The 25573-nt window shown below is 49.2% G+C and overlaps 1 protein-coding gene across 3 annotated transcripts in view; it reads right to left on the bottom strand.

The window, feature by feature from the left end:
• Nucleotides 1-8540: 8540 nt before the first annotated feature.
• Nucleotides 8541-25573, bottom strand: part of CABIN1 (calcineurin binding protein 1) — a 136863-nt gene continuing 119830 nt past the window's right edge. For 2 of the 3 annotated variants that reach the window (XM_068157146.1, XM_068157148.1), the window contains exons 35-37: nucleotides 12158-12322; nucleotides 9950-10176; nucleotides 8541-9490 (exon numbers count right to left, since the gene is read on the bottom strand). In XM_068157146.1, the coding sequence (XP_068013247.1) occupies nucleotides 9347-9490; nucleotides 9950-10176; nucleotides 12158-12322 (536 nt within the window). In that variant the 3' untranslated portion in view covers nucleotides 8541-9346. The remainder of the gene's footprint in view (nucleotides 9491-9949; nucleotides 10177-12157; nucleotides 12323-25573) is intronic. The other variant, XM_068157149.1, reaches the window with a different exon arrangement.

The following is a 25573-nucleotide window of genomic DNA, read 5'->3' as shown; positions in this document are numbered from 1 at the left end:
AGCTGGATGGAGTGTCTGGGAAAAGGGGCACCAGTCTTCTCAAGAGCTTCTCACCTAGAATGGGCATTGCCCAGAGGCAGCAGCAGGGAGGCAGAGTGAGGCTCCAGGCCTGAAGGAGGAGCTGCAGGGAGGGAAGGTGTCTGCACAGCAGGAAGGAGCAGAACTGAGTGCTGCCACTACAGGACTGATGCTAGAACTTACCCAGTGCCCCACCAGCAGCAAAACCAATGCAGCTGCCAGCAGAAGGTGCCAAGGCAACCTGTGAATCTTAAACCTTGAGCTCTCACTCCATGTTTAGCTGAACAATGGAACAGATTTTTCTCCAGGAAACAACCCAGGGCTAGGTAAAAATGAAAGCAGCAAAATCAACTGTTAGTTTTTCTTCCCCCCACCCTCCCAACCTCATCCTCCACCAGGCCAAGTACCAAACCTACCTCAGCATTCTGGCAGCAAGGAAATAGTCTCCAAGGAGAGTAACTGAGCAGCAATATCTTCTGCTTTGGCAATGTGTTACCTGGATGTTTCTGCAGGCACAGGAGCCCCCCCAGCAATGGCAATGTGCTAATGCCATTGGCACTCTCCCTCAAATTCAGTCACAGGCCTGGGTGAAGCCTTTTGGGGGTGTTTTTTGCTTCTCCTTTCCCTTCCATGGCTCTTTCATCTGGAAGAGAGTAAGGCAGGACAGCTGCTGCACTGAATCACCCCAAGTTCTCAGCAGGCACAGTTAAGGACTCTCCAAAACCCCCAAGCATGTGCTATGCTGACAAGAACAGACACTTGTGAGTCTGCTCCAGAATTCTGCTCGTGGGAAGCCCTGTCTGATTCACCCTGACAACAACTCTACTCTACCCTGCTAAGACCTCACCTGCAATATTGCACCCAGCTTTGGGCTCCCCAGCTCAAGAGGGACAGGAATCTGCTGGAGAGAGTCCAAGGGAGGAGTATGAGGATGCTGAAGGGACTGAGCACTGCCTGGTGAGGAGAGGCTGAGAGCCCTGGGGGTGGTTAGTCTGGAGAGGAGAAGGATGAGAGGGGATTTAATCAATGTTTATCAATACCTGAGGGCTGGGGGCCAAGAGGGAGGGGCCAGGCTCTGCTCACCTGCACCCTGTGATAGCACAAGGGGGTAATGAATGGAAACTCCACCACAGGAGGTTCCACCTCAACAGGAGGAGGAACTTCTTCACTGTGAGGGTCACAGAGCACTGGAGCAGGCTGCCCAGAGAGGTTGTGGAGTCTCCTTCTCTGGAGCCTTTCCAGCCCTGTCTGGATGCATTCCTGTGTGACCTGTGCTGGATTTTATAGCCCTGCTCTGGCAGAGTGTTGGACTCCATGATCTCCAGAGGTCCCTTCCAAGAAAATGGAAAATCCCCAGCAGGCTTTTAACAGGGGAATTACACCCCCCCCCCCCCCCCAAACCCCCCAAGGCTCCAGTGGATCGGTTTTCCTGCTAAGCTGCACTATTCATGGTAACAAAATCAGCTCTCTTTTGGCTTTTGTTTGTTACTATGACCAGAAATGTGGGACAGAATCCTGTTAACTGTGATGCTTCTCATTCCCTCTGCTTTGAGGCAGACTGTTATGAATTGGACATATGGTAGGGCAGCAGAAGGCCCTTAGAAGTAAGAGAGGTTAAAGCCAGCAGTGTAATTTAGCCTTTCAGAAGGTGAGACCACAGCCACTCAGGGTAGGCTTTGGGGTGGGGTCTGGGTTGTTTTCCCCCCCCCCCCCTCTGTCTTCTCTGTCTTAGGGCCCCCTCTAGTGCTACCAGAGCAGTGTAGATCCCAAATGGCAGGAGATGAACTTTTGGGTCCATGGCTATCCAGAGATGACCTCACAGCCTTGAGACTGCCCTCAAGCCAGACTTGCCACAGGCTTTGCTCTTATTCATCCACAACATTATTTTAGGGATAAATCCACCCATAGCACAGAAATCCTTTGAGCTGTTATGCTGACAACCCCCTTGCCACCCACAGCTTCTGTGCTGCTGCAGTGGAAGGCTGCACTCTGAGCCTGCATCAGCGCCTCTGCAAGTGCTAAGCTCCTCCAGACAGCTCCTGGGCTTGGTGTAGATGGCTTGAGAGGGTGAGATCAATAAACCTGCATCTTCCATAGAGAGTCTCTCAGGCCCCAACTGTTTTTTCAGGGTCAGCTGCAGAGAGGGAAATCCATAGGAACAAGACAGAGCTGCACAGAGCTCTGGGACAGCTTTAAGGACTGTGGAGCTGGGATTCTGGAGGTGGCAAGCAAGCACTTGCTGCTGGGGTGCCATCCTCACACGTGCATTAGCTAAAGAGCAGCAGGAAGAAAAACCCCTGTCCAAGGAGAGAGGGGTCTTGAAATCTCTGGTGACATCTGCCTGGAGTCTCTACCTGTTGGTGTGAAAGAGCCATTCAAGTGAAGAAATCCTCCCTCCAACAGCCAACAAATCCCAGATGCTGTCTGCTGCCCATTGCCCTGTGCCCTGCAACAACAGCTCAGGGAAGTTCTCACAAAGGTGGAACTTGGGCTCATACAGCCTGTGGTACAGTACTCAAAGGGCACTGCCAAATGCCTGACACAGGCTTCAGAGCTCAGTGGATTCTCAGGCATCAGCCAGGAGAAATGGCAACACTCAGCCTGCAGTGAAGTCCTTCCCATTGTCCTCAGCTGCAAGAGCAAAGCTCCTTCTTCCCAGCTGTACCTCACTAAGAGGTCCCAGAATGCAGCCAGCTTTTCCTCCTGAGCATCTCCATTACCCTGCCTTCCCTTTCCTTAAGACCCACACTAGGAGCCTGCAGCACCAGAAGAGAGCTGTGCCCTGTGACACTCTACACCCCAGCTGCACACCCTACCCTTTTCTCCCTTCAGTGAAACGCCAACACCACTGCTAGAACTGGATTTAACACCACCCTGGATGGCAGGACTTGGTTTGTCCTCACCAGATCCCTCTGTTTTCATCCCATTTTGCTTCCTCATCAGCTTTGGCTGCCATGCCTTCCTCATCTTTTCCTGCCCCCTCTCTCCCTGACCATATGGTGTTTATTTTGGCTGCAGCAGACATTAATTTCATTACCCACGAGGAAATGTCTTCCTAATTAAAGAAAACCCAACCAAGAGGCACCACCAACCAACTGGCAAACCCTGGTAGATGATGACACTGAGGGAAGAGGACTCATCCTCTCCCTTGATTTGCTGTTTTGGTTGTGGAACAAGCCACGATCAGCTTTTGGAGAGCAACGCAATGCAGCGGGCGGCAGGAGCTAACTGCAGCTTTGCTCGGCAAAATTAATTCTCAGTCAAAGGTTAGGCCCTTGCCTCAGAAATTCTCAGTGGTCTTAACCACCCACAGATGACAGAATTCTTCTGTCAGGAGATGCAGCCGCGTCAAACACAGCCAAACGCCAGCACTGAAGCGGTGAGCAGCGGAAGGCAGCTTACCGTGCTGAGCTTAACAGAGCTCAGAACCAGGACAGAGAGCCTCTCCGACAGCCACTCCCGACGGCCCATTCTAAAAGACTTTCTCGTGTTTGCTTTGGAACAAGAATGCTTTGGCTGCTGGCCTGGGAGCCTTAACAGTTTGGCTTTCCAGTAGCCAAAAGGCTTTGCTTTGTGATCAGTGACTGCCAGGGAAAACACAAACAAGCAAACAACAAAACCCAGCCCCAGCAATAAAGCCACTTGGTCACAGACCTTGCCTGAGTTTACTTTAGGCACCTGACATTCTTGTCCCTCTGGCTTCAGCGGGAGGACCCAAAGCAAACAAAGGCAAAAGCAATAGACTGCAGGAGCAGCCTTTCATTAGTCTGACACCTCAGGCACCTGGGAACACAGATCTGGGAAGCAAACCTTGCGGGCTGATGCTGTGCTTGTAGCTGCTGTACAGCTTGCACCCTGCCTCCAGCGGGATTGAAAGCTTTGCCAGCCAGGGTTAGACAGAAACCAAAGAAGTTGTTCCAAGCAAATCTAAACCTAGCTGCAAGGTCACCAGAAAGCCTTTGTGTGTGTGTGTGTGTGCGCGTGTGTATGTGTGTGTATGTGTCTGTGTGTGTGTTTGCGTGTGTGTATGTGTGTGTGTGTGCATGTGTCTGTGTGTGCGTGTGTGTCTGGGTCTGTGTGTGTGTGTCTGTGTGTGTGCATGTATGTCTGTGTGTGTGTGTCTGTGTCTGTGTGCGTGTGCGCGTCTGTGTGTCTGTGTGTGCATGTGTCTGTGTGTGCGTGTCTGTGTCTGTGCGTGCATGTCTGTGTCTGTCTGTGTGTGCATGCGTGTGTGCGTGCGTGTCTCTGTGCGTGCATGTATGTCTCTGTGTGCGTCTGTGTGTCTCTGTGTGCGTCTGTGTCTCTCTGTGTGCGTGCGTGTGCGCGCGCATGTGTTTGTGTGCGTGCACACGTGTGTGCGTGTGCGCATATGTGTGTATTTGTGTGTGTGCATGTGCATGTTTGTGTGTGTGTGCATGTGCATTTGTGTGCGTGTTTGTGTTTGTGAGCGTGTGTGTTTGTGTGCGTGTGTGTGTGCATGTGTGTGTGTGCATGTGTCTGTGTGTGTGCGTGTGTGTGTGTGTGCATGTGTCTGTGTGTGTGCGTGTGTGTGTGTGTGCATGTGTCTGTGTGTGTGCGTGTGTGTGTGCATGTGTGAGGGGGGCTGGAAAATCCCACAGAATCCCATTGTCCCTGTGGGACAGCATAGTTCTGTTTGTGAGGATCTGACGTTCTGGCTCCAGGCACCTGCAGGGGTGCTGCTTCAGATGGAAGTCAATGGATCCAGGGAGGTTCTCCTCCCCCTCTGCTCTGCCCTGCTGAGACCTCACCTGCAATACTGCATCCAGTTCTGGGCTCCCCAGTTCAAGAGGGACAGGGATCTGCTGGAGAGAGTCCAAGGGAGGGTTATGAGGATGGTGAAGGGCTGAGCACTGCCTGGTGAGGAGAGGCTGAGAGCCCTGGGGGTGGTTAGTCTGGAGAGAAGGCTGAGAAGGGATCTGATCAATGTCTATCAATAGCTGAGGGCTGGGGGTCAAGAGGGAGGGGCCAGGCTCTGCTCACTTGCACCCTGGGATAGCACAAGGGGGTAATGAATGGAAACTCCAGCACAGGAGGTTCCACCTCACCAGGAGGAGGAACTTCTTCACTGTGAGGGTCACAGAGCACTGGAGCAGGCTGCCCAGAGAGGTTGTGGAGTCTCCTTCTCTGGAGCCTTTCCAGCCCTGTCTGGATGCATTCCTGTGTGACCTGTGCTGGATTCTATGGTCCTGCTCTGGCAGGGGGGGTGGACTTGATGAACTGGAGGTCCCTTCCAGCCCCTAACATCCTGTGAGACTGTGATCTGGGCATCTTCCTCCAGAATATGGCTCCTTGAACTGCAGAACTACAGACACTGTACTCACAGAGAGAGGATCTCACACACAGAAGAAGAGTGATTCCTTCAGAGGCCATCAGCAGTAATACCCTTCGTGGAAGGGGGCTCACAGTTCAGCAGGACACCACTGAGCCATTAGCAGAAGGGCAGAACATGAAGGAGGGTGGCCTGTGCAGGTCAGTCTCAGTAATTCCTGGAGATGGAGAAAACGTCCTTGGAGCTACCCAAGAGCATAGTGAGAACAAAAGATCATAGGGAAAGGAAGTTGAGCAGTTCTGTAGTTTGGAGATGAAAATGAGTTTGGAGCAGATTCATAGATTTTATGGAGTGCTTTGGGTTAGAAGGAACCTTAAAGCTCCTCCAGGTCCAATCCTCCTGCCATGGGCAGGGACACCTCTCACCAGCCCAGGTTGCTCAAAGGCCTCATCCAGCCTGGCTTTGAACACCTCCAGGGAGGGACATCCACGACCTCCCTGGGCAACCTGTTCCAGTGTCTCCCCACCCTCACTGGAAAGAATTTCTTCCTCATCTCCAGTCTCAATCTGCCCTCCTCAAGCCTCAATCCATTCCCTCTCAGCCAATCATTACACCAGCAACGTTCAGCTCTCTGCTGACAAGAACAGACTCTTCCAGCTTTGCTTAGCCAGCAAAGAAATTAAATCCCTCTCAGAAAGCAGAGCTAGAAGTCAAAAAGCAAGCTCTGGTGAAAGAGAGAGGCAAAACCAAAACCACAACCAAAAAACCCACTCACCCCCCCACCCCCCACCCCAAAAAAAAAGGAATCTTTAAGGATAATAAAAGAAAACAGATTGGAAAAGACCTTGGAGATCATTGAGTCCAACCTATCACCCAGCACCATCTAATCAACTAAATCATGGCTCCAAGCACCCCATCTAGTTTCTTCCTAAACACCTCCAGTGATGGTGACTCCACCACCTCCCTGGGCAGCACATCCCAATGGCCAATCTCTCTTTCTAGGAAGAACTTTCTCCTTACCTCCAGCCTAAGCTTCCCTTGGTGCAGCTTGAGACTCTGTCCTCTTGTTCTGGTTCTGGTTGCCTGGGAGAAGAGACCAACCTCCTCCTGGCTACAACCTCCCTTCAGGTAGTTGTACACAGCAATAAGGTCTCCCCTGAGCCTCCTCTTCTCCAGGCTAAACAACCCCAGCTCCCTCAGCCTCTCCTCACAGGGCTGTGCTCCAAACCCTTCCTCAGCTTCGTTGCCCTTCTCTGGACTTAATGCATGGGACACATACTAGAAGTTTAAATGTGATCTTAAAGTTAGTTCAGGAAGGACCTCAGGGAACTGCTTGAGAGAGTCCAGCAGAGAGCTGAGTGCTCGACAGCCAGCTCCACCTGGGGACAGAAGAGGTCACAGAGAGCTTATGGGTGAGGACTAAAACTGGGTGTGCTGGTTGATGGTAGGCTGAACATGAGCCTGCAGTGTGCCCAGTCAGCCAGGAAGGCCAATGGCATCCTGGCCTGCATCAAGAACAGTGTGGCCAGCAGGAGCAGGGAGGTCATTCTGCCCCTGTACACTGCACTGGTTAGGCCACACCTCGAGTCCTGTGTCCAGTTCTGGGCCCCTCAGTTTAGGAAGGATGTTGACTTGCTGGAACGAGTCCAGAGAAGGGCAACGAAGTTGGTGAGGGGCTTGGAACACAGCCCTGTGAGGAGAGGCTGAGGGAGCTGGGGCTGCTTAGCCTGGAGAAGAGGAGACTCAGGGCAGACCTTATTGCTCTCTACAACTACCTGAAGGGGGGTTGTAGACAGGCAGAGGTTGGTCTCTTCTCCCAGGCAATCAGCACCAGAACAAGAGGACACAGTCTCAGGCTGCGCCAGGGGAGGTTCAGGCTGGAGGTCAGGAGGAAGTTTTGCACAGAGAGAGTGATTGCCCATTGGAATGGGCTGCCTGGGGAGGTGGTGGAGTCACCATCACTGGAGGTGTTCAGGAGGAGACTTGATGGGGTGCTTGGTGCCATGGGTCAGCTGTTTGGGTGGTGTTGATGTTAGGTTGGACGCGATGATCTTGAAGGGCTCTTCCAACCTGGTCTATTCTATTCTATTCTATTCTATTCTATTCCATTCCATTCCGTTCCGTTCCATTCCGTTCCGTTCCATTCTAAAAGGAAAGCAAGGCAAGGTGACATGGCAGTGAGGAAGTGCACCCCCTGCAGGCCATGACAGCAACACTGGCTGATACAGGTTCTGGCTCCCACCAGACCAAACTCACCCAAAGAGCTCTGGCAGGCTTCAGAAAAGGAAGAGGCTTCTTTCCCCCCACCCCCAGTGCTGCTCTCCAGGCAACAAAAGGGCTCAGGATCTCAGGTAGTGATAGGACTAGGGGGAATGGAATGAAGCTGGAGGTGGGGAGATTCAGGCTAGATGTGAGGAGGAGGTTCTTCACCATGAGAGTGGTGAGACCCTGGAATGGGTTGTCCAGGGAGGTGGTTGAGGCCCTGTCCCTGGGGGTGTTTAAGAGCAGGCTCGATGAGGCTCTGGGCAGCCTGATCTAGTGTAGGGTGTCCCTGCCCATGGCAGGGGGGTTGGAACTAGATGATCCTTGTGGTCCCTTCCAACCCTGAATGAAACTATGAAACTATGTGTGGAACCTCAGCCTCTCAAGATGCACAGAGACAAGAGTCCATTTCAACTTTATTAGAAAAAAACCAAACCAACCCCCTCCCCCCCCCCCCAAGTTTATACAAAGCTCTGCATTTGTACAGAAAACCAAACCCCCCCACCCCCCAAAAAAAACCCCAACCCCACAAAGAAATCCACCACTGCAAGCTGGATGCACTTTGTTTCCATATCCATCCATATATATATGTATGTACAGACACATATATATATGTGTGTGGGTGCATGGGTGTTTATAGATAGTCTGTGACTCCTTGGGGTGGGCTTCTGTTTTTGCATGGTTTGCATTCATTATTTTACAAAGTTAACATTCAGTAGGAAAAAAACCCACCCAAAAACAAAAGAAGGAAAACCAACCAAAAAAAAACCCAACAACCCCAAAAGGATCTTTATTACCATTATTTTCCTCATATAAATAACTGTGAGCAGTCCCTCTGCAGAGAGGTTAAAAAAGACCTTTTCGTCTCGTTCTGTAAAAAACAGACATTACTGAAATGGTTTTGCAATACCACCATAAAAATAGCATCTAGCCCTTCCCACCCCTCCCCCCCCCCCCCCCCTTGCCCCTCCCCCAACCTCAAAATGCTTGTCCAAGGCATTAGAAGAGAAAGGACTGTAAGACAATTCCGGAGAGATCAGTTCTTTAAGCCGACATTCAGGTAGATGGTTTCTGCTCGTCCCTCAGCCATGGGTGTGCAAAGAGCCTGAGCAGCAGGCCAGGCTCTCTGTCCGCCTGCAACAGCTCTTTCTCTGCCTACTGTCATCCAGTCGTGTTCCAGTGAAGCATCCAGCAGTGCCAAGGAGCTGACAGGCACTCAGCTCACAATAGAGCCAAAGACTTTCTCGATGTCATTCAAGCCTCACCCAGCTAAGCAAATTTTGCCTACTCCAATTCAGTTTCAAGGGAGCTGCTGGACTGATTGTGGCACAGCTAGGCAGACATCAGGCTGCTGAACTACTGGGAGGAAAGCTTCACCAGCAGGGAAAAATGCAACAAAAGACAAGTGAAAAGGAGGAAGATGCTATAGGAAAGAGCTGGAGTGACTCCCAGGGCTCTGGCCGAAGAAGCAGGAACAGCAGAGAGCTCAAAACATCCTTGTGTTTACTGAAGTTCAAGGTGATGGTGTGGTCCAGATGAGTTAAGTGCCTGGTAAACAATCATTCTCTCTGTCAAGCACCATGGTGGGGAGAATGGCAAAGGTTCTGAAGGCAATACAAGCGGGTAGTGGTGGTAACAAAGGTAATGAGGAGTGAGGAACACAACGATGCCAATTAAATGGAGAGCAATGCCAGCGAGGATGTTTCAACTGCCAGAGATGCTGGCAAGGAGAAGGATGGTTTGCATGGTTGGTGTTGATGATGGCCAGAAATTCATTCATATGTCCATGTAGTCATCATCTTCATCAGTATCACTTTCCAGTGAGGACTCCTGGCTTGAGGTCTCTAAGATTTCCAAAGCTGGCTGACAAAGGCTCTCCTTCTTTACATTCGCTGCAGACTGAGCAGATAAAATTGCAGACTGACCCCAAAAAGAGAGAGAGAGAATATGTCGCTCAATAGGCAGCACAAAGCCATGGGCACAGGGGGAAAAGCCAACTGCTTGCTAGCCCTTCACACTCAGCAGCTCTCCTACTGCCACGGAAGGTATGGCATCCTCATGTGAGCCAACAGAACACTGACCAGTAGGCTTCCCCACAGTTAATATTCTGCTAGCTTCCACTGACCTAAGGATGGCAGTGGCTGCACTCAGCTCCCTCACCCATTCTTGTGACTCTAATTTCCTCAGGTAAGAACTAGGGGTAGCTGTGATTTCACCCATGGCTCCTGCAGCCAGCATCTTCTTCCACTACTTACACCCTATCTGGCTAGGAACTGGGGGCAGGGAACTGTTGCTCCTCTCATGTGTTTTATTGAGGGGGGAATTAAGATAAAAACCACCCCAATAATCTAAAAAAAATCACTGTTTCCCTTTTATTACCTTTAATTTTTGCTTGGTCTCTTCTGAAATGCTGCCCTTTGGAGAAAGAAGGGTGGGAGTGGGTGGAGTGACAGTGATCTCAGGTGGAAATTTGGTGACAGATGAAGGTATGAAAAGCTTTGGCATGTTGGGCAGAATGCGAGTTTTTACTCGGGTGCCATCTGTCTTGTTCTGCTGACTTCCCAAAGTCTGTAAACTGGAGCTGGGTTCAGGCTTGGAACTGGAGACTAAACAGAAAATAAGAAGAAAGAAACCACCATGTTAGGAAGCTACTCAGGATTTCAGCTGTCAAAGGAGAGGGGACAATTCGTTGTTAGACACAGGGCTGGCTCAAGAGGCCTTTCTTCAAGCTTCCTTTAATTAAGGCTCAAAAAGAAGAAGAAAGTGCCTCAGGATTCTCTAGGAGCTGGAAACCAGTAAGAATTAGAACATTAAATCTTCCTGAGCAGCACTAACTCAGTCTGACCAAGCATGGCAAGTGGCAGCATAGCTCTGACCCATCCACTCCTACAAGCATTTCATTTCAGATGCAATCAGCTCACCTCTGCACTCTGCCTCTCCACTCTGGAATGGAAGCTACTTAGCTTCACTTGAGTCTGATCTCCCTCCACTGTAGCTGTGCCTCTAATTACTGAGACAGCAACTCCTCAGCAATCGAAGCAAAATGTATGGCAACATCCACTCACATTTCCTCCATACTCCCTCAAACCCTGCCATAAACCCCTCCTTAGTGCCTTCATGCCAGTCTCCCACACTGCTTAGCATCATTTCCATGCTTCCCAAGTGTCTCAGCTTGTGGTCTTTACAGCGCAAACTTGCTCAGACAAGAGGGATCCAGCCCTTCCCTAGGCACTACCACAGTACAAAACATTATACATGCAGCAAGAAGCAGAAGACAAAAGCTTTCCTGTGAAACACTGTTGAAGGAGGTTTCTGGATTTCTTACTGATAATTGTGCTTCCTGTGGAGTCAGAAAGAGTCTTTTCTAAAGTTACATGGATGAAAACACCCAAATCTGGCTCAGCCTGATACCAAGGACAGGTATTCTGCATTTGCTCTTCAGATGCCATCTTGTCAAATTCATCCTTTGCAGGTTTCTGGGACCGACCTGGCCACTTCAGCACAGCAGAAGAAAATGCCAGCTCCCTGATGCTACCCTGAGCAACAGCCAGCACTAGAACTAACTACTAAGAGAAGTAAAATTGAATTGTGTGTTCTCAGCTGCACCCCAGCATGTAAAAACTGCCACAGCAAATGAGGCAGAGCCTTTCATCAAGGTCAGTGACCCAGCACCACAGGCAGCAAGGCACTTCAGAGCAGACTACCAGAAACAGGCGTGGAAGACCCTGCCTCTCACAGAGAGGGGAAAGGGAGCCACCCCAAAGATGAGTATCTAGGTTATGCCCACCTGAAATACCAGGATTAAAACACCAACACCTACCCCTCTTTTTTTGGGAAGGGGGCAGAGGAGAGAGAAAGCATTAACTGCTTCAAAGCTATTTTTTCTGGAGTGAGTCAGCCTTTGTGCAAAATCATTTCCTTCTGCTGGTTATTCCAACAGGGCAATCCAAAGTGGTGTCATACTGCCCTAGGATTTCAATTAAAAGGAAAATCCTACTCTAAAGGATGCACCAGCTCCACAGCCTGATGTCCTGCTAAGGATGCACCAGCTCCACGGCCTGATGTCCTGCTAAGGATGCACCAGCCCCACAGCCTGATGTCCTGCTAAGGATGCACCAGCCCCACGGCCTGATGTCCTGCTAAGGATGCACCAGCCCCACGGCCTGATGTCCTGCTAAGGATGCACCAGCCCCACAGCCTGATGTCCTGCTAAGGATGCACCAGCTCCACAGCCTGATGTCCTGCTAAGGATGCACCAGCCCCACAGCCTGATGTCCTGCTAAGGATGCACCAGCCCCACAGCCTGATGTCCTGCTACTGGGAGGTTTTTTGATTTGGCATTGCTGCTCTGGTATTTAGCATGTGAATCCTACATCAAAAAGAGTAAGCACAAAGGACTACCAAGGCACCTTCTCAGGAAGCTGGGACACTGCCAGGAATGCCTCTAAGCTCTGCAAGACTTGACTGGAAGGCAGGCAGAGAAACTGAGGTCCATGGACCACCACTATCTAATCAGTCAATGCTTGCAAACCCATCTGTAGCTCCCCACCCATTTTCAGAGTTCTCTGAAGCACAGGAAGCTCCTACCTTGGGTACAGACATGTCCTGAGTTTGTGCTGGTCACTGCCTCCACCTGCCAGCACTCAGGCTCTGGGGATGGTGCCACAGTGGCCATCTTCATCTGCTGGCAAAGCCGTGACTCCTGCTGCTGAAATCCGAGCCCCTCCAAAGGCACTTCAAGCTCTTCTTCCTCTTTAGTAATGAGATATAATTCACAGATTAAGAGACATCCTAAGCCTCAATCCCTCTGCTGCCTAATCAACTGGCAGCAGTTCTGGTTTTAACCCTTGCTCTGTTTCTAACCCAGCAGATGACCGAGTGGAACGGAACACTGCCAAGCCAAGCTGGCAATGCCAACCTTCCACACTTAGCACCAGCACTCCTAACTCTTAAACAAAAATGTCATTAAAATAAGCAAAAAAATGCCAATATCTGCACATCTGCAAGAAAACCTCAAGTAAGTGACCATTCTCCTTTGGAGGTGTGAGAGCTAAAACCCCTGCCAGGGGTGCAGAGCAAAATCCATCACCCTGAGCCTGCTGTGACTGATGGGTGCCCCTCTGACCTGCAGCCACAGGTACCTGCCACAGTGAAGTGCAGCCTGCTGCTCAGCAAGAGCAGTCACTGTGGCCATTCACTAACAGGGCCAAGCCTGGCTTTTAGAATCATAGAACCACAGAACTGTCAGGGTTGGAAGGGACCTCAAGGATCATCCAGTTCCAAGCCCTGTGCCATGGGCAGGGACACCTCCCACCAGATCAGGTTATGAAAGCAATATGAAGCCCTAGTAAATGCCCACTTCTCCTTGCCATGTACCTCTATAAACACATCAGTCTGAAACCTCCACCTTCTGCTGTCTCAGGGCTTGGGATGCTGAGAAGTGAGACTCCATGTGCCTGCACAATCTCTTTATTACGTATGTATTACGTATCTGGTTGGAGACAAGTCAGCAGCTCAGCTAGGAGCTCTCAAAGGATAATGGAATAGACATCTAGGCAAGGTTCTTGGTAAGGTTAACCTGTGGATATGCCTTTTAACGGCAGTTTTCCTGAGCTACCCTTCCCGAGATGATCTTCCATGGAATCCTAAACCCTGGACTACCACAGATGAGAGAACTAAGCATCTGAGAGAATTTGCTGTTAGAGAGCTACTCTATGGTGAACATGAAACTCTGAATCCTGATGACATCCCTGTGGGAACTGGTCTTGCTAAAAAGCTCATCAAGCTTGCTCCTTCTAATTATGCAAACATTCTGGCAAGCAGGATTGTGGCAAGACATTATGGTGGAGCTCCTCCTATGGCTGGCCAATTCACTGATCAAATCAAGACAACTGGAGGAGAGGACAAATCAGACAGATGGAGGATCTAACCATCTGAACAGCCTGTCTGTGAACTTCACTTCTTTTCCATTTACGTATTTGGGACTGGATGGATAAGTCCAGACATCATGTCACCTGTTGGCTGTTGGGTTAGGGAATTTCATGCATTTTAAGCTTCCAAATGACTTTATTACGAGTGCACCACAATAGCTCAGCCTCATGCTGTAGTAAATCCTGGCATTGACTCTCTTCTGCTGTTTGCAATTGATAGCTCTTCAGTTATTTTGTGTATGGACTCCTAAGTGTACAACTTGAAATGTTTAGCTATATATTTTTAACCTATCTTTAACCTATTTAGAGGACACAGTCTCAAGCTGCACCAGAGGAAATTTAGGCTTGAGGTGAGGAGAAAGTTCTTCACCGAGAGAGTTGTTAGCCATTGGAATGTGCTGCCCAGGGAGGTGGTGGAGTCACCGTCCCTAGAGGTGTTCAAGAGGCGATTGGATGTGGCACTTGGTGCCGTAGTTTAGTAGTCATGAGGTCCTGGGTGACAGGTTGGACTTGATGATCTTTGAGGTCTTTTCCAACCTTATTGATTCTATGATTCCAGGATAGCATGACACGTGTTTCTCTGGTTTCAGCCATTGAAACTCTTTCTGGCAAAATTGAGGACTGCATGAAAGAGCTGAAGGATGAATTTAAAACCACCATATCCCAACTGGCACAAAGGGATAATTCCAGTTCTTCCTCCAGATGGATACAGGTTTCATCTGTGAGGAATACACGTCCCCCAAGGAGGTCATTTCAAAACAGATCAAACCAAAGCAGACCACCAAGGCAGTCATGTAGGATTATTTGGGTAACTCTGTGTGATCAGTTTGGTGAGAACATGAACAGGTGGGATGGTCAACCAACTTCTAATCTTTGCAGGAGACTGAGGGAACTGCAAAGTGGCAGAACCCGAGGTAGCAATACCAGAAGGGTAGCTGTTACTTCCACAGTTTCCCAGAGTAACTCTCATAGCTCCAACAGTGGCTCCAGTTCTAACACTGCACACTGTGCTCAATGCACATGTGGGCATGTTCCCCATAACTAGGGGTGCCCTGCCTCCCGCCAGGGGGAGGAGAGGGATAACAGAGATAATAGAATCTATTGGGATGTGTACATCCAGTGGCCTGGCACTTCACAATTTCAGAAGTACAGGGCCTTGGTTGACACAGGAGCTCAGTGCACCATAATACCATCAAATTATCAGGGATCAGAGCCTATAACTATTCTGGGAGTCACTGGTGGATCTCAAGAGTTAAGTAAGGTAGAGGTTAATATAAGTTTAACTGGTAAACAATGGAGGAAGCATACAGTTGTGACCGGACCTGACGCACCTTGTATTCTGGGAATTGATTTTCTGAGAGAAGGGCGTTTCAGAGACCCTAGAGGTTACAAATGGGCTTTTGGAGTAGCTTCAGTAGAAATTGATGGACAAAAATTGAAGCTATCTGCCAGACCTGAGATTTCTGATGAATCTGCAGTTGTGGGACAACATAAGATACAGGACATTAAATTGCCGGTTGCTTCTCAGACTGTGCACCACAGACAATACAGAACCAACCGTGACTCTTTGTTGCCCATTCAGAATCTGATTCGTCAGTTGGAGAGTCAGAAAGTCGTCAGCAAAACTCATTCACCTTTCAACAGTCCAGTGTGGCCTGTCCGGAAGCAGAATGGAGACTGGCGTCTGACGGTAGACTACCGAGCCCTGAATGAAGTAACACCACCTGTGAGTGCAGCAGTGCCAGACATGATGGAGCTACAGTATGAGCTGGAATCCAAAGAGGCCAAGTGGTATGCTACCATAGACATTGCTAATGCATTCTTCTCTATTCCCATAGCAGAGGAATGCAGGCCTCAGTTTGCTTTCACCTGGAGAGGAATCCAGTACACTTTCAACAGGCTGCCAATGGGCTGGATCCACAGCTCAAGCATCTGTCATGCAGTGATCCACGATGCTCTGGAGAAAGGCGGTGCTCCAGAACACATCCAGTTCCTCAATGACATCATCCTCTGGGGTAAAACTGCTGAGGAAGTCTTCGAGAAAGGTAACAAAATCATTGACATTCTTCTGGATGCAGGTTTTGCCATCAAGCGAGACAAGGTGAAAGGACCTACCACAGAGATTCAGTTTCTGGGAGTGCGGTGGCAGGATGGACGCTGACACATTCCAGTGGATGTGGTAAACAGAGTCTCCACCATGGCAAGTCCCACAAACAAGCAAGAGACCCTACGTTTCTTGGGGCTGGTGGGATTTTGGAGACTACACATTCCTGGATACAGTCAGATTGTGAAACCTCTGTATGATGTGACTCGAAAGAGAAACCATTTCCACTGGGGACCTGAACAACAAGCAGCCTTCGACCAGATAAAGCAAGAGGTAGTACAAGCAATGGGTCTGGGACCTGTCTGAGATGGTCCAGACATTAAGAACATTTTGTACATGGCTACAAGTGACAATGGTCCAACCTGGTGCCTGTGGCAAAGAGCTCCAGGTGAGACACGTGGACGACCTCTTGGTTTCTGGAGTCGAGGTTACAGTGGTTCAGAGGCTAATTATACTACAACAGAGAAAGAGATTCTAGCTGCCTATGAAGGAGTAATAGCATCTTCTGAAGTGATTGGAACTGAATCACAACTTCTCTTAGCTCCCAGATTACCAGTTTTGAATTGGATGTTCCAAGGCAAAGGTTCCAGACCACATCATGCCACAGATTCCACCTGGTCCAAGTGGATGGCTCTGATAACACAGAGAGCTCGAATGGGAAATCTTGAAAGACCTGGTCTGGTGGAGGTGATCTCAAGTTGGGCTGAAGGTACCAACTATGCTCAACCTCCAGAGGAGAGAGTAACTCGTGCTGAGGAAGCTCCTCCTTACAATGACCTTTCTGATGATGAAAAGAAATACGCTTTGTTCACAGACTTCCTGTCGTCTTGTTGGGAACAAGCGAAGGTGGAAGTCTGCAGTGTGGAGTCCAACACGCCGAGTTGCAGAGGCGAAAGATGGAGAAGGAGAATCCAGTCAGTTCACAGAGGTAAAAGCTGTCCAGCTAGCTCTCGGCATGGCTGAACGTGAGAGATGGCCAAAGCTTTATCTCTACACCGACTCATGGATGGTAGCCAATGCTCTATGGGGTTGGCTAAAGAACTGGAAGAAGAGTGGTTGGCAGAGGAAAGGAAAACCCATTTGGGCAGCAGACCTGTGGCAGGACATTGCTGATTGGGTCGAGAGAATTCCAGTGAAAGTGAGACACATCGATGCTCACATTCCTAAGAGCAAAGCTACTGAGGAACAGCAACACAACCAGCAGGCAGATCTAGCTGCAAGAGTTTCTCAAGTAGACATGGACTCTAATCTTGATCTCAACTGGAAACACTGAGGTGAGATATTCTTAGCTCAGTGGGCTCACGATTAGTCAGGACATCAAGGAAGAGATGCAACCTACCAATGGGCTCGTGACAGATCCATAGACATTTCCATGGATGCTGTCACACAAGTCATCCATGACTGTGACATTTGTGCTGCTATTAAGCAGGCAAAGCAAATTAAGCCCTTATGGTATGGTGATGGTCCAAGTACAAGTATGGTGAAGCTTGGCAGATTGACTACATCACTCTACCACGTTCTCGTTCTGGTAAGCAATACGTGCTTACTATGGTAGAGGCAAACACTGGATGGTTGGAAACTTATCCAGTTCCACATGCAACTGCACGCAACACCATTCTCGGTCTGGAGAGACAAATCCTGTGGAGACACGGAACTCCAGAGAGGATTGAGTCAGACAACGGAACTCATTTCAAGAACAACCTTGTAAAGAGCTGGGCAAAAGAGCATGGTATTGAGTGGATATTCCATATTCCCTACTATGCACCAGCTGCAGGGAAGATTGAACACTACAATGATTTGCTGAAGACCACTCTTAAAGCCATGGGGGGTGGATCTTTGAAAAACTGGGAAAAACATTTAGCACAAGCAACCTGGCTGGTAAATAGTAGAGGTTCAGTGAACCGAGCTGGACCTGCACACTCAGATCTGCTACAGAAAGTAGAAGGTGATAGAGTTCCTGTTGTTAGAGCAAAGAATCTGTTAGGTCAAACTGTTTGGGTATTTTCTCCCTCAGGAGAGGCTGAACCTGTCCGAGGGGTGGTTTCAGCTGAAGGTCCTGGTCACACTTATTGGGTGACGCAAGAGAATGGTGAAATTCAGTGTATTCCACAAAGAAATCTAACTTTAGCTGAAAGAGTTTAATTTCAGACTGTTGCACAGCTACATCGCATCCAAGGAAGGATCTATGAGGAATCTACGGTGCATGAACCCTGAGATCCCTGAGTCAATTGAGGGTCCCTGTATCCCTGTTTCCCTTTTCTTTGCTTCGTCTGCGAAGAGACAAACTGTTTTCCATTTTCTTGTTTCCTGATTTTCTTGGACTTTTGAATCATCTACATCTGAGGATAGCTGGAATGGACTATGGACTTTACTCAACATGAGCTCAACATGAGCTCTCAATGTGCACTTGCAGCCCGCAAAGCCAATCAGATCCTGGGCTGCATCAGGAGAAGTGTGGCCAGCAGGTCGAGGGAGGTGATCCTCCCCCTCTACTCAGCCCTGGTGAGACCCCACCTGGAGTACTGTGTCCAGTTCTGGAGCCCCTATTACAAGAGGGATATGGAGGTGCTGGAAGGTGTCCAGAGAAGGGCCAGGAGGATGATCAGAGGGCTGGAGCGCCTCTCCTGTGAGGACAGACTGAAGGAGTTGGGGCTGTTCAGTCTGGAGAAGAGAAGGCTCCCAGGTGACCTAATTGTGGCCTTCCAGTATCTGAAAGGGGCCTACAGGAAGGCTGGGGAAGGACTTTTCAGGATCTCAGGTAGTGATAGGACTAGGGGGAATGGAATGAAGCTGGAGGTGGGGAGATTCAGGCTAGATGTGAGGAGGAGGTTCTTCACCATGAGAGTGGTGAGACCCTGGAATGGGTTGTCCAGGGAGGTGGTCGAGGCCCCGTCCCTGGGGGTGTTTAAGAGCAGGCTGGATGAGGCTCTGGCCAGGCTGATCTAGTGTGGGGTGTCCCTGCCCATGGCAGGGGGGTTGGAACTAGATGATCATTGTGGTCCCTTCCAACCCTGAATGAAACTATGAAACTATGAAACAGCCAATGAAATTATTTAGATTGGATGGACAGTACGAACAGCCAATGAAATTGTTTAGAAGGGGTGGATTGTGACCGTTTGAGGCTGTGCCTTTAAGAAAGGGACAGCTGCTGGAACGCTCTGGCTGAATGTTTTGAAAAACAAAGATAGCTCTAAACGAATTTCATTGGTAGACTGGTAGAATGCAACTTTAAGTTTTAGTGCAGTAGGAATTTTCCTCAGTTCCTCTCTGTTCTCCCTTTCCAGCCTGTCTGCTTCTGAGCAACTAGCCAGAGGCCTGACCTTGAATACCAGATAAGCACTAATCCTGCATGTGCTTTGAGGCCTAACAAAATTTCATCCTTATTAATTACCTTTTCTCTCTCTCTAGCCCTTTTTGGGGAAAAAAGGAGGTAGGGGGAGACAGAGGGGGAACCCTCCTCTGTCCGGAGGAGGGAGTTTCGTTCTGATTATTTTTCTTTGCTGTGTATTTCTGTATATACATTGTAAATACTGCGTATCGTGTAGATATATAACCTGCATTTCATTTTGCTTGCAAATATAGCATATCCTTTTGCTTCTCTGACTGGGCTAGCTGTGGTTTCTTTCTTTGTGGGGGAGGGAGAGCTAGGCCTTCTCTCAACCCACCACAACGTACCAGCTGCATCTGCTTTTCAATTAATGCAGAGTTAAACTGATTTTCTTGTACACTGAGCTGCATGTTGTGTCCAGAACTGGAGTAATGGTCACTGAACTACTGAGAGCTACTGGTGCCCTTTCTGGGCAGGGCAGCCTGAAACAGCAGCAAGCCTTTCAAGGCTATGCACACACACAAATGTGCTTTTATTCTCTGGTAAGAATGAAGATATCCTTCAAAACCAAAGGATTGTCTCACATGCATCATCTTCTGTTTGCAGAGGTGTGCACAGGCACCTATCACAGCCCAGGAGATGCAATGAATCCTGCACAGGCTAACCTGCTCTAAAAATTCTTTCTGTGTCCATGTTCTACATTAGTTTTGGATTTTGATAGAGAAGGGCCACGAGGATGAGCAGAGGGCTGGAGCTCCTCTGCTATGAGGACAGGCTGAGAGAGTTGGGGCTGTTCAGTCTGGAGAAGAGAAGGCTCAAAGGAGACCTTCTTGTTGCCTTCCAGTATCTGAAGGGGGCTACATGAAAGCTGGGGAGGGACTTCTTAGGGTGTCAAGGAGTGACAGAACTGAGGAGAATGGAGCAAAACTAGAAATGGGTAGATTCAGATTGGATGTTAGGAAGTTCTTCCCCATGAGGGTGTTGAGACATTGGCACAGGTTGCCCAGGGAGGTGGTGGAAACCTCATCCCTGGGGGTTTTGAAGGCCAGGCTGGATGTGGCTCTGAGCAACCTGATCTAGTGTCAGGTGTCCCTGCCTGTGGCAGGGGGGTTGGAACTGGATGATCCTTGAGGTCTCTTCCAACCCTGACAAGTCTGTGATTCTATGGAAAGGAATATATATTTCAACTTTTCTTCACTCCCTCCCCCTCCAGTGCTGAAAACATTTCTCCAGCTTCAGCGGTGTGGATAAGAACTTGGAATTTACCATGGTAATCTCCTGCTGTACCAGGGTTCCCCTTGCAGCCAACATTCCAGTTGAGCAGCTTGGTACAAGTCAGGTCACTGCAGTTTGAAAGATGCTCCTTTTTTAAAACAAATCAGATTTGCTAGGGTTCCTGAAGAACGTGATCAAAAAGAGGCTGACCAAAGCAGGCTCTACGTTCTTTCAGCCAGTAGTTTTCAGTGGTAAAGAATCCACCATCTAAACTTGGGGCTGCCAGGTAATTAAAGCAGCCTTAGGATAAAGAAGTTTGCTTGATAGAGAACTCTCTAATAGCTCCCAAGAAGGAAAGGTCACACACTACAGAACAAATCACAGGCAGCTTCTGTTCTGTGATGTTCCACTCACTAGCAAGCACAAAATGGAAAGGTCTGATGCAGAAAGATGCAGCTCTCATCCTTAGAACTCTCCTGCAAATTTCTCTACAGATGCTTCAAAATGCAACACTGGAAGCAAGGGAAGAATAGTTGTGTCTCTACATGAGCTGACAGGGCAAATCAGGGGAGTACTCAGCTGGCTAGGAAATTCCTAATCTGCTGTGGCCCTGTTTCAGAAGCAGAGGACAGCTGAAGGATCATTTGTCTCTCTGCCTGCCCTTTATAGCAAACACAGAGGTGATTTAACCACATGCTGACAAGCTACAAGAGACTGGACAAAGAAGGATCAGCCCTAAGGTGGCCTGAAGCCAACACACACAGATCCCATACCACTGCCTAGCATCTGATCAGAAGCTGCAGCCTAAACCCAGAGGACTCCCACACTGGAATGGCTACAAGAGACTTGATCAGAAGATAGGAAGAACAACATTACATCAACATTTGGAAGAAAGGCAAGATGAAAACAGAAGATCACCCTAAGAGACAGCTAAGAAGGCAACTCCTTTTTAACTTACTCCAACACTCCAGAACCACAGATTTAAGTATCTAGGGTAAGTACTAACAGAGTCTTTCTTATCCACTTACAAGCCAAGAATACAAAGCAGTCATTAGCTCAGCAGATACAATGCTACAGGCAACTAAAGTGCAAACCCTCCAGCCTCAGCCACACTGCTCAGAGCAGTTTTTGTATGAACCCAATTGCAAAATTACAGCAGGGACTTCATAGCTCCCCATTCAGAACAAGAGCTCTGATTTGCATCACTGTTTGATGACAAAACTCTTACCTCTTCTGCTGATTAGAATCTTAGTTTCCTTACAAAACAGAGCACTCCCTAAGCTGATTTGCTGGGCTTTGTTTTAGCTGAACTATGCCCCACTGATAGGAGCTCTCTTGAGTAGCCTATTCCTAGGAAGATGCTACAAGATTGTCACTGCTTTATAGACACATAGAGAGGTTTGGCTTGGAAGGGACCTTGAAGATCATGCAGTTCCAATCCTCCTGCCATGGGTGGGGACACCCAGGCTGCTCAAGCCTGTGGTTCCTCTTCCACAGCAGGGAACATGACCCCATCAGCACCTTTAATCATCACTGCAGCAGAGTTTTAAAGGGAAGAAGAAAATCAAGCTCCAGCTGTGAGGGAAAGCTGCTGCCCCTCTGCCAGGGACTCCCAGCCCATGGAAGCTGGGTCTGCAGGCCAGAAGATCCAGGTTCACAGACTGAGAGTGGTTTAGGTTGGCAAGGACCTTAAGGATCACTTAGCTCTGTTTTTTCACAAGCAGTCAGCATGCTCACACTCATCTCCATCTTCCTTGTCCTGCTGGGCTTTGGTGAAGTTCTTAAGACCTAATGAAAATTAATTAGGATAAAATGCCCTTTTTGGTTTTTTTGGTTGTTGTTTTCACCTAGAAGTGAATGGGAAATGAAAAGACAGGAGCCTGACACACTGAGTGTGTCTCTACCACTGCACTTCTGGAGCCCACAGCTGTTGCTACTCTCTCAGGGCTGCGTCTTTCGGTGCAGGAGAAATCCAGCGGCAGTGTCTGGCAGTCAAACCTGTCAGGGGTGTTACACACACACAGACTCAGTCCTACCCCCTGGCTGCCTCATACACTTTAGTCTTTCAAGGCTGCAATTCTTCTCTCTTTACTCTTTGTTTCCCTAATACTCACTTGAGCAGCATTATTCCTCAGTTAAAAATACAGTGAATGAAAAGCCAGAGAAGTCAGGCTCTTGCAACTGGCAACAAACTGCAGTTTCAGGAGCACCTAGCAGAATTGATGCTGTTTGTACAGACAAAAAGGGGCAAAAAAAAAAAGAGAGGAGGATAATTAAGAAACACAGAACTGAATCTCTTCTCTTATTTATCTAAAGCAGATTTCTGAAGATAGTATCTTGAGATTTGCCTTGTGGAAGATGCTGGTAAAGCCCTGAATGCAATGTCCTAGTTTTCCTAATAAAAACTTTCCCCAGGGAGCCAAAGACTCCACTAACTTTTGAGCCACAGTATTCTGCACCAAAATATACCTACAGCACATCCTGAAGGTGCTGAGCAGCCCAACTGAAGCTCAGTTCAGGAAGCTTTGGGCAGCACCCAGCACTTGTGCTGCCCTGGCAGGTTTTCAAACATCAGCTCTACAAACCCAGTTTAAAATCAAATCAGTTTCTGAAGAGGCAATATGCAACAGTTACTCATCTCCAGGCTGAAGATGGGACAGGCACTGTGCTCTGGAGATCCATCCAGCACTCTCATCCACTTACAAGCCAACACAGCACAGAAAAATGAAGCAGACAGAACCCCCCCACCCGGGATTTGCAATGCACCTCCTTATTTACACTGCAAAGTCCCTCTCCAGCCGAGCTCAACCACAAGTTGTGCTTTAGCCTTCCCTTCCCCAACCACTGCCTGAACACACACACACACACAAAGAGTACAGAGAAAGAGGGACATCATACCTTTCAACATCTCCCTGCTTTAGTGAGGAAGAAACAAGCTGAAAACAATTCAATGCAACAACCTACTCCAGCTTTCCTCTCCAACCTCTCTCCACTTGTTGCCAGGGTAACCACTGTTTGCAGATGCCTATAGCGGGCGCCAGGGTTCATGACTTCATCACGGGTAATGTTCTCTGTCTCAGACTCCCTTTAGACAGGGAACACAGCAGAGACACACAGCCACACACCTTGCACACAGAGATAACACAGCTCCTGCACCCCTTTCTGCACTGAGACAGCTCACTCTGCTGCTCTGCTGTGCGTGAAACGAAACACGACAGCGGCAGAAACGCTTCCTTGGCAAGCTGCAGGTGTGGGGAAAGTTTAAAAGCAGTGGAACTGGAACCAACAAAGGCTGCACTGGACACTGAGTCATCTGATTTTGCCCTGCTGTCAAGGGTAAGAGACATTAACGTTACAGTGTTATGAAACATCTGCTGTGGAATTCCAAGTCATCCTTCAGCCCTGCACTAACCTCACTGCAGGGTAAGCTGAAATGCAAGCCCAGAAAATGTGACCAGCACCTGGAAAAAGAAGGTTGTCCTGTTCCTGACAGAAGCAGTTTAAAGAATTCTAGCACAGAGTCACAGATTGCACTGAGTTGGAAGGGAGCCTCCAAGACCATCTTGTGCAAGCCCCTGCAGGCAGCAGGGACACCTCCAGCTAGAGCAGGCTGCACAGGGACACAGCAAGGCTGAGCTTGGATGTCTCCAGGGATGGGGCCTCAATCACCTCCCTGGGCAGCCTGTGCCAGTCTCACCCCACCCTCACTGTGCAGAACTTCCTCCTGATGTCCAACCTAGTTCTGCCCTGCTCCAGCTCCAAACCACTGCCCCTAGGCCTATCCCCACAGCCCCTTTTGAACAGTCCCTCCCCAGCCTGCCTGTAGATCCTCTGCAGATATTGCAATGTGGCTCTAAAGTCTCCTTGGAGCCTTCTCTTCTCCAGGCTGAACAGCTCCAACTCTCCCAGCCTGTTCCCACAGCAGAGGTTCTCCCTGCTCATCTTTGTGGCCTCCTCTGGACCCTCTCCAGCAGGTCCAGGTCTCTCTTGGGTTGAGGGCCCCAGTGCTGGACACAGATCTCCAGGACACAAGCAACTTACAGGGCATGAACAAAGCATCATTTCATTACAGGAAAACCAGAGGAGCTGAGCTTAGAACCCCAGGACAGAAGATGAACATGATTCCAAAAGAAAATGCATGGAGAAATGAACAAACAGCTTCCAGTGCTTACAGCAGAGCCCTGCCCTCATCCCTCTGCCAAACACCTTCCCCAGCAGCCCTGTGTCAAGACAAAACGCAGATCTGCATTCCCCTGCCTTCCAATCACTTCCAAAGAGTAAGGCTTGGACTCTGTGTGCCTACAGAGCGCCTACAGGCACTAGGAAACATTTATTCTGCTAGTCCCAGTACCAAATAGTTTGCTTTTTATGTGAGTGGCCATCCACAGCACCAGCAGTTGTTCAGGGAGCTGTCACTCATTCCCCATACAAAAGCAGTTCTTCTGGGTTTTGTGGTGATAGAAATTGCTTTGATCCTCTGTTCCCTGACCCAGTGGAGTAAATATCTCAGTATATTTCCAGAGAGCAGTGCTAATGTGAAAACAATTAATTTGCTGGATTCCATCTGCCTCACCCTCCAGTGTGCTGGGAATAAATACAGCTTCCCCCCCCCCAACACAGAGCAGTTGCACAGGCCATGGAAAGCTTGACTCTGAGGGAACTCAGAGTTTCCTCAGACACTGAGCTAGGAAGTCAATGGAAAGGCTGCAGTGGAACACAGAGGTTCAGCTGAGCACAGCTTGGAGAAGGATGATACCCTGCAGAAATAATGGAGACAGCAGCCCTCCAGCCACATTCCCACCCCAGCAGGCAGTGAGACCCTTGGCCTATAGCTCCTTTACAGGATGCAGTAATCTCCAAGTTCATTCCAAACGTCCTGCCATGAAGGTTATTTCTCAATCCCCACTACCAAGTCACAGGACCACAGGCTCACAGGGTGTTAGGGGCTGGGAGGGACCTCCAGAGATCAAGTCCAACCCCCCTGCCAGAGCAGGACCATAGAATCCAGCACAGGTCACACAGGAACACATCCACACAGGGCTGGAAAGGCTCCAGAGAAGGAGACTCCACAACCTCTCTGGGCAGCCTGCTCCAGTGCTCTGTGACCCTCACAGTGAAGAAGTTCCTCCTCCTGTTGAGGTGGAACCTCCTGTGCTGGAGTTTCCATTCATTGCCCCTTGTCCTATCCCAGGGTGCAGGTAAGCAGAGCCTGGCCCCTCCCTCTTGTCCCCCAGCCCTCAGATACTTAGCTGTAGAAAGAGCTTGACTGAAATGCCAAATTCCAAGCTGACACACAAAGGCCTGTGCTGAAAACTGCCAGGGTAGTTTTGCAGGCAGAAATCTGGTGCCCCCTGAAATGCAATTCCAGCAGCTGGTGAACAGAAGCTGGCACTGGTAAGAGCATGGCAGCCTGCTCTGTTTACTGC

This window comes from Melanerpes formicivorus, unplaced genomic scaffold (assembly GCF_026170545.1).
Source record: "Melanerpes formicivorus ecotype bairdi unplaced genomic scaffold, bMelFor1.0.p_v2 SCAF_36, whole genome shotgun sequence".
NCBI lineage: Eukaryota > Metazoa > Chordata > Aves > Piciformes > Picidae > Melanerpes > Melanerpes formicivorus.
Note: the sequence above shows the minus strand (reverse complement) of the source record. Positions and strands in the feature narration are given on the sequence as shown.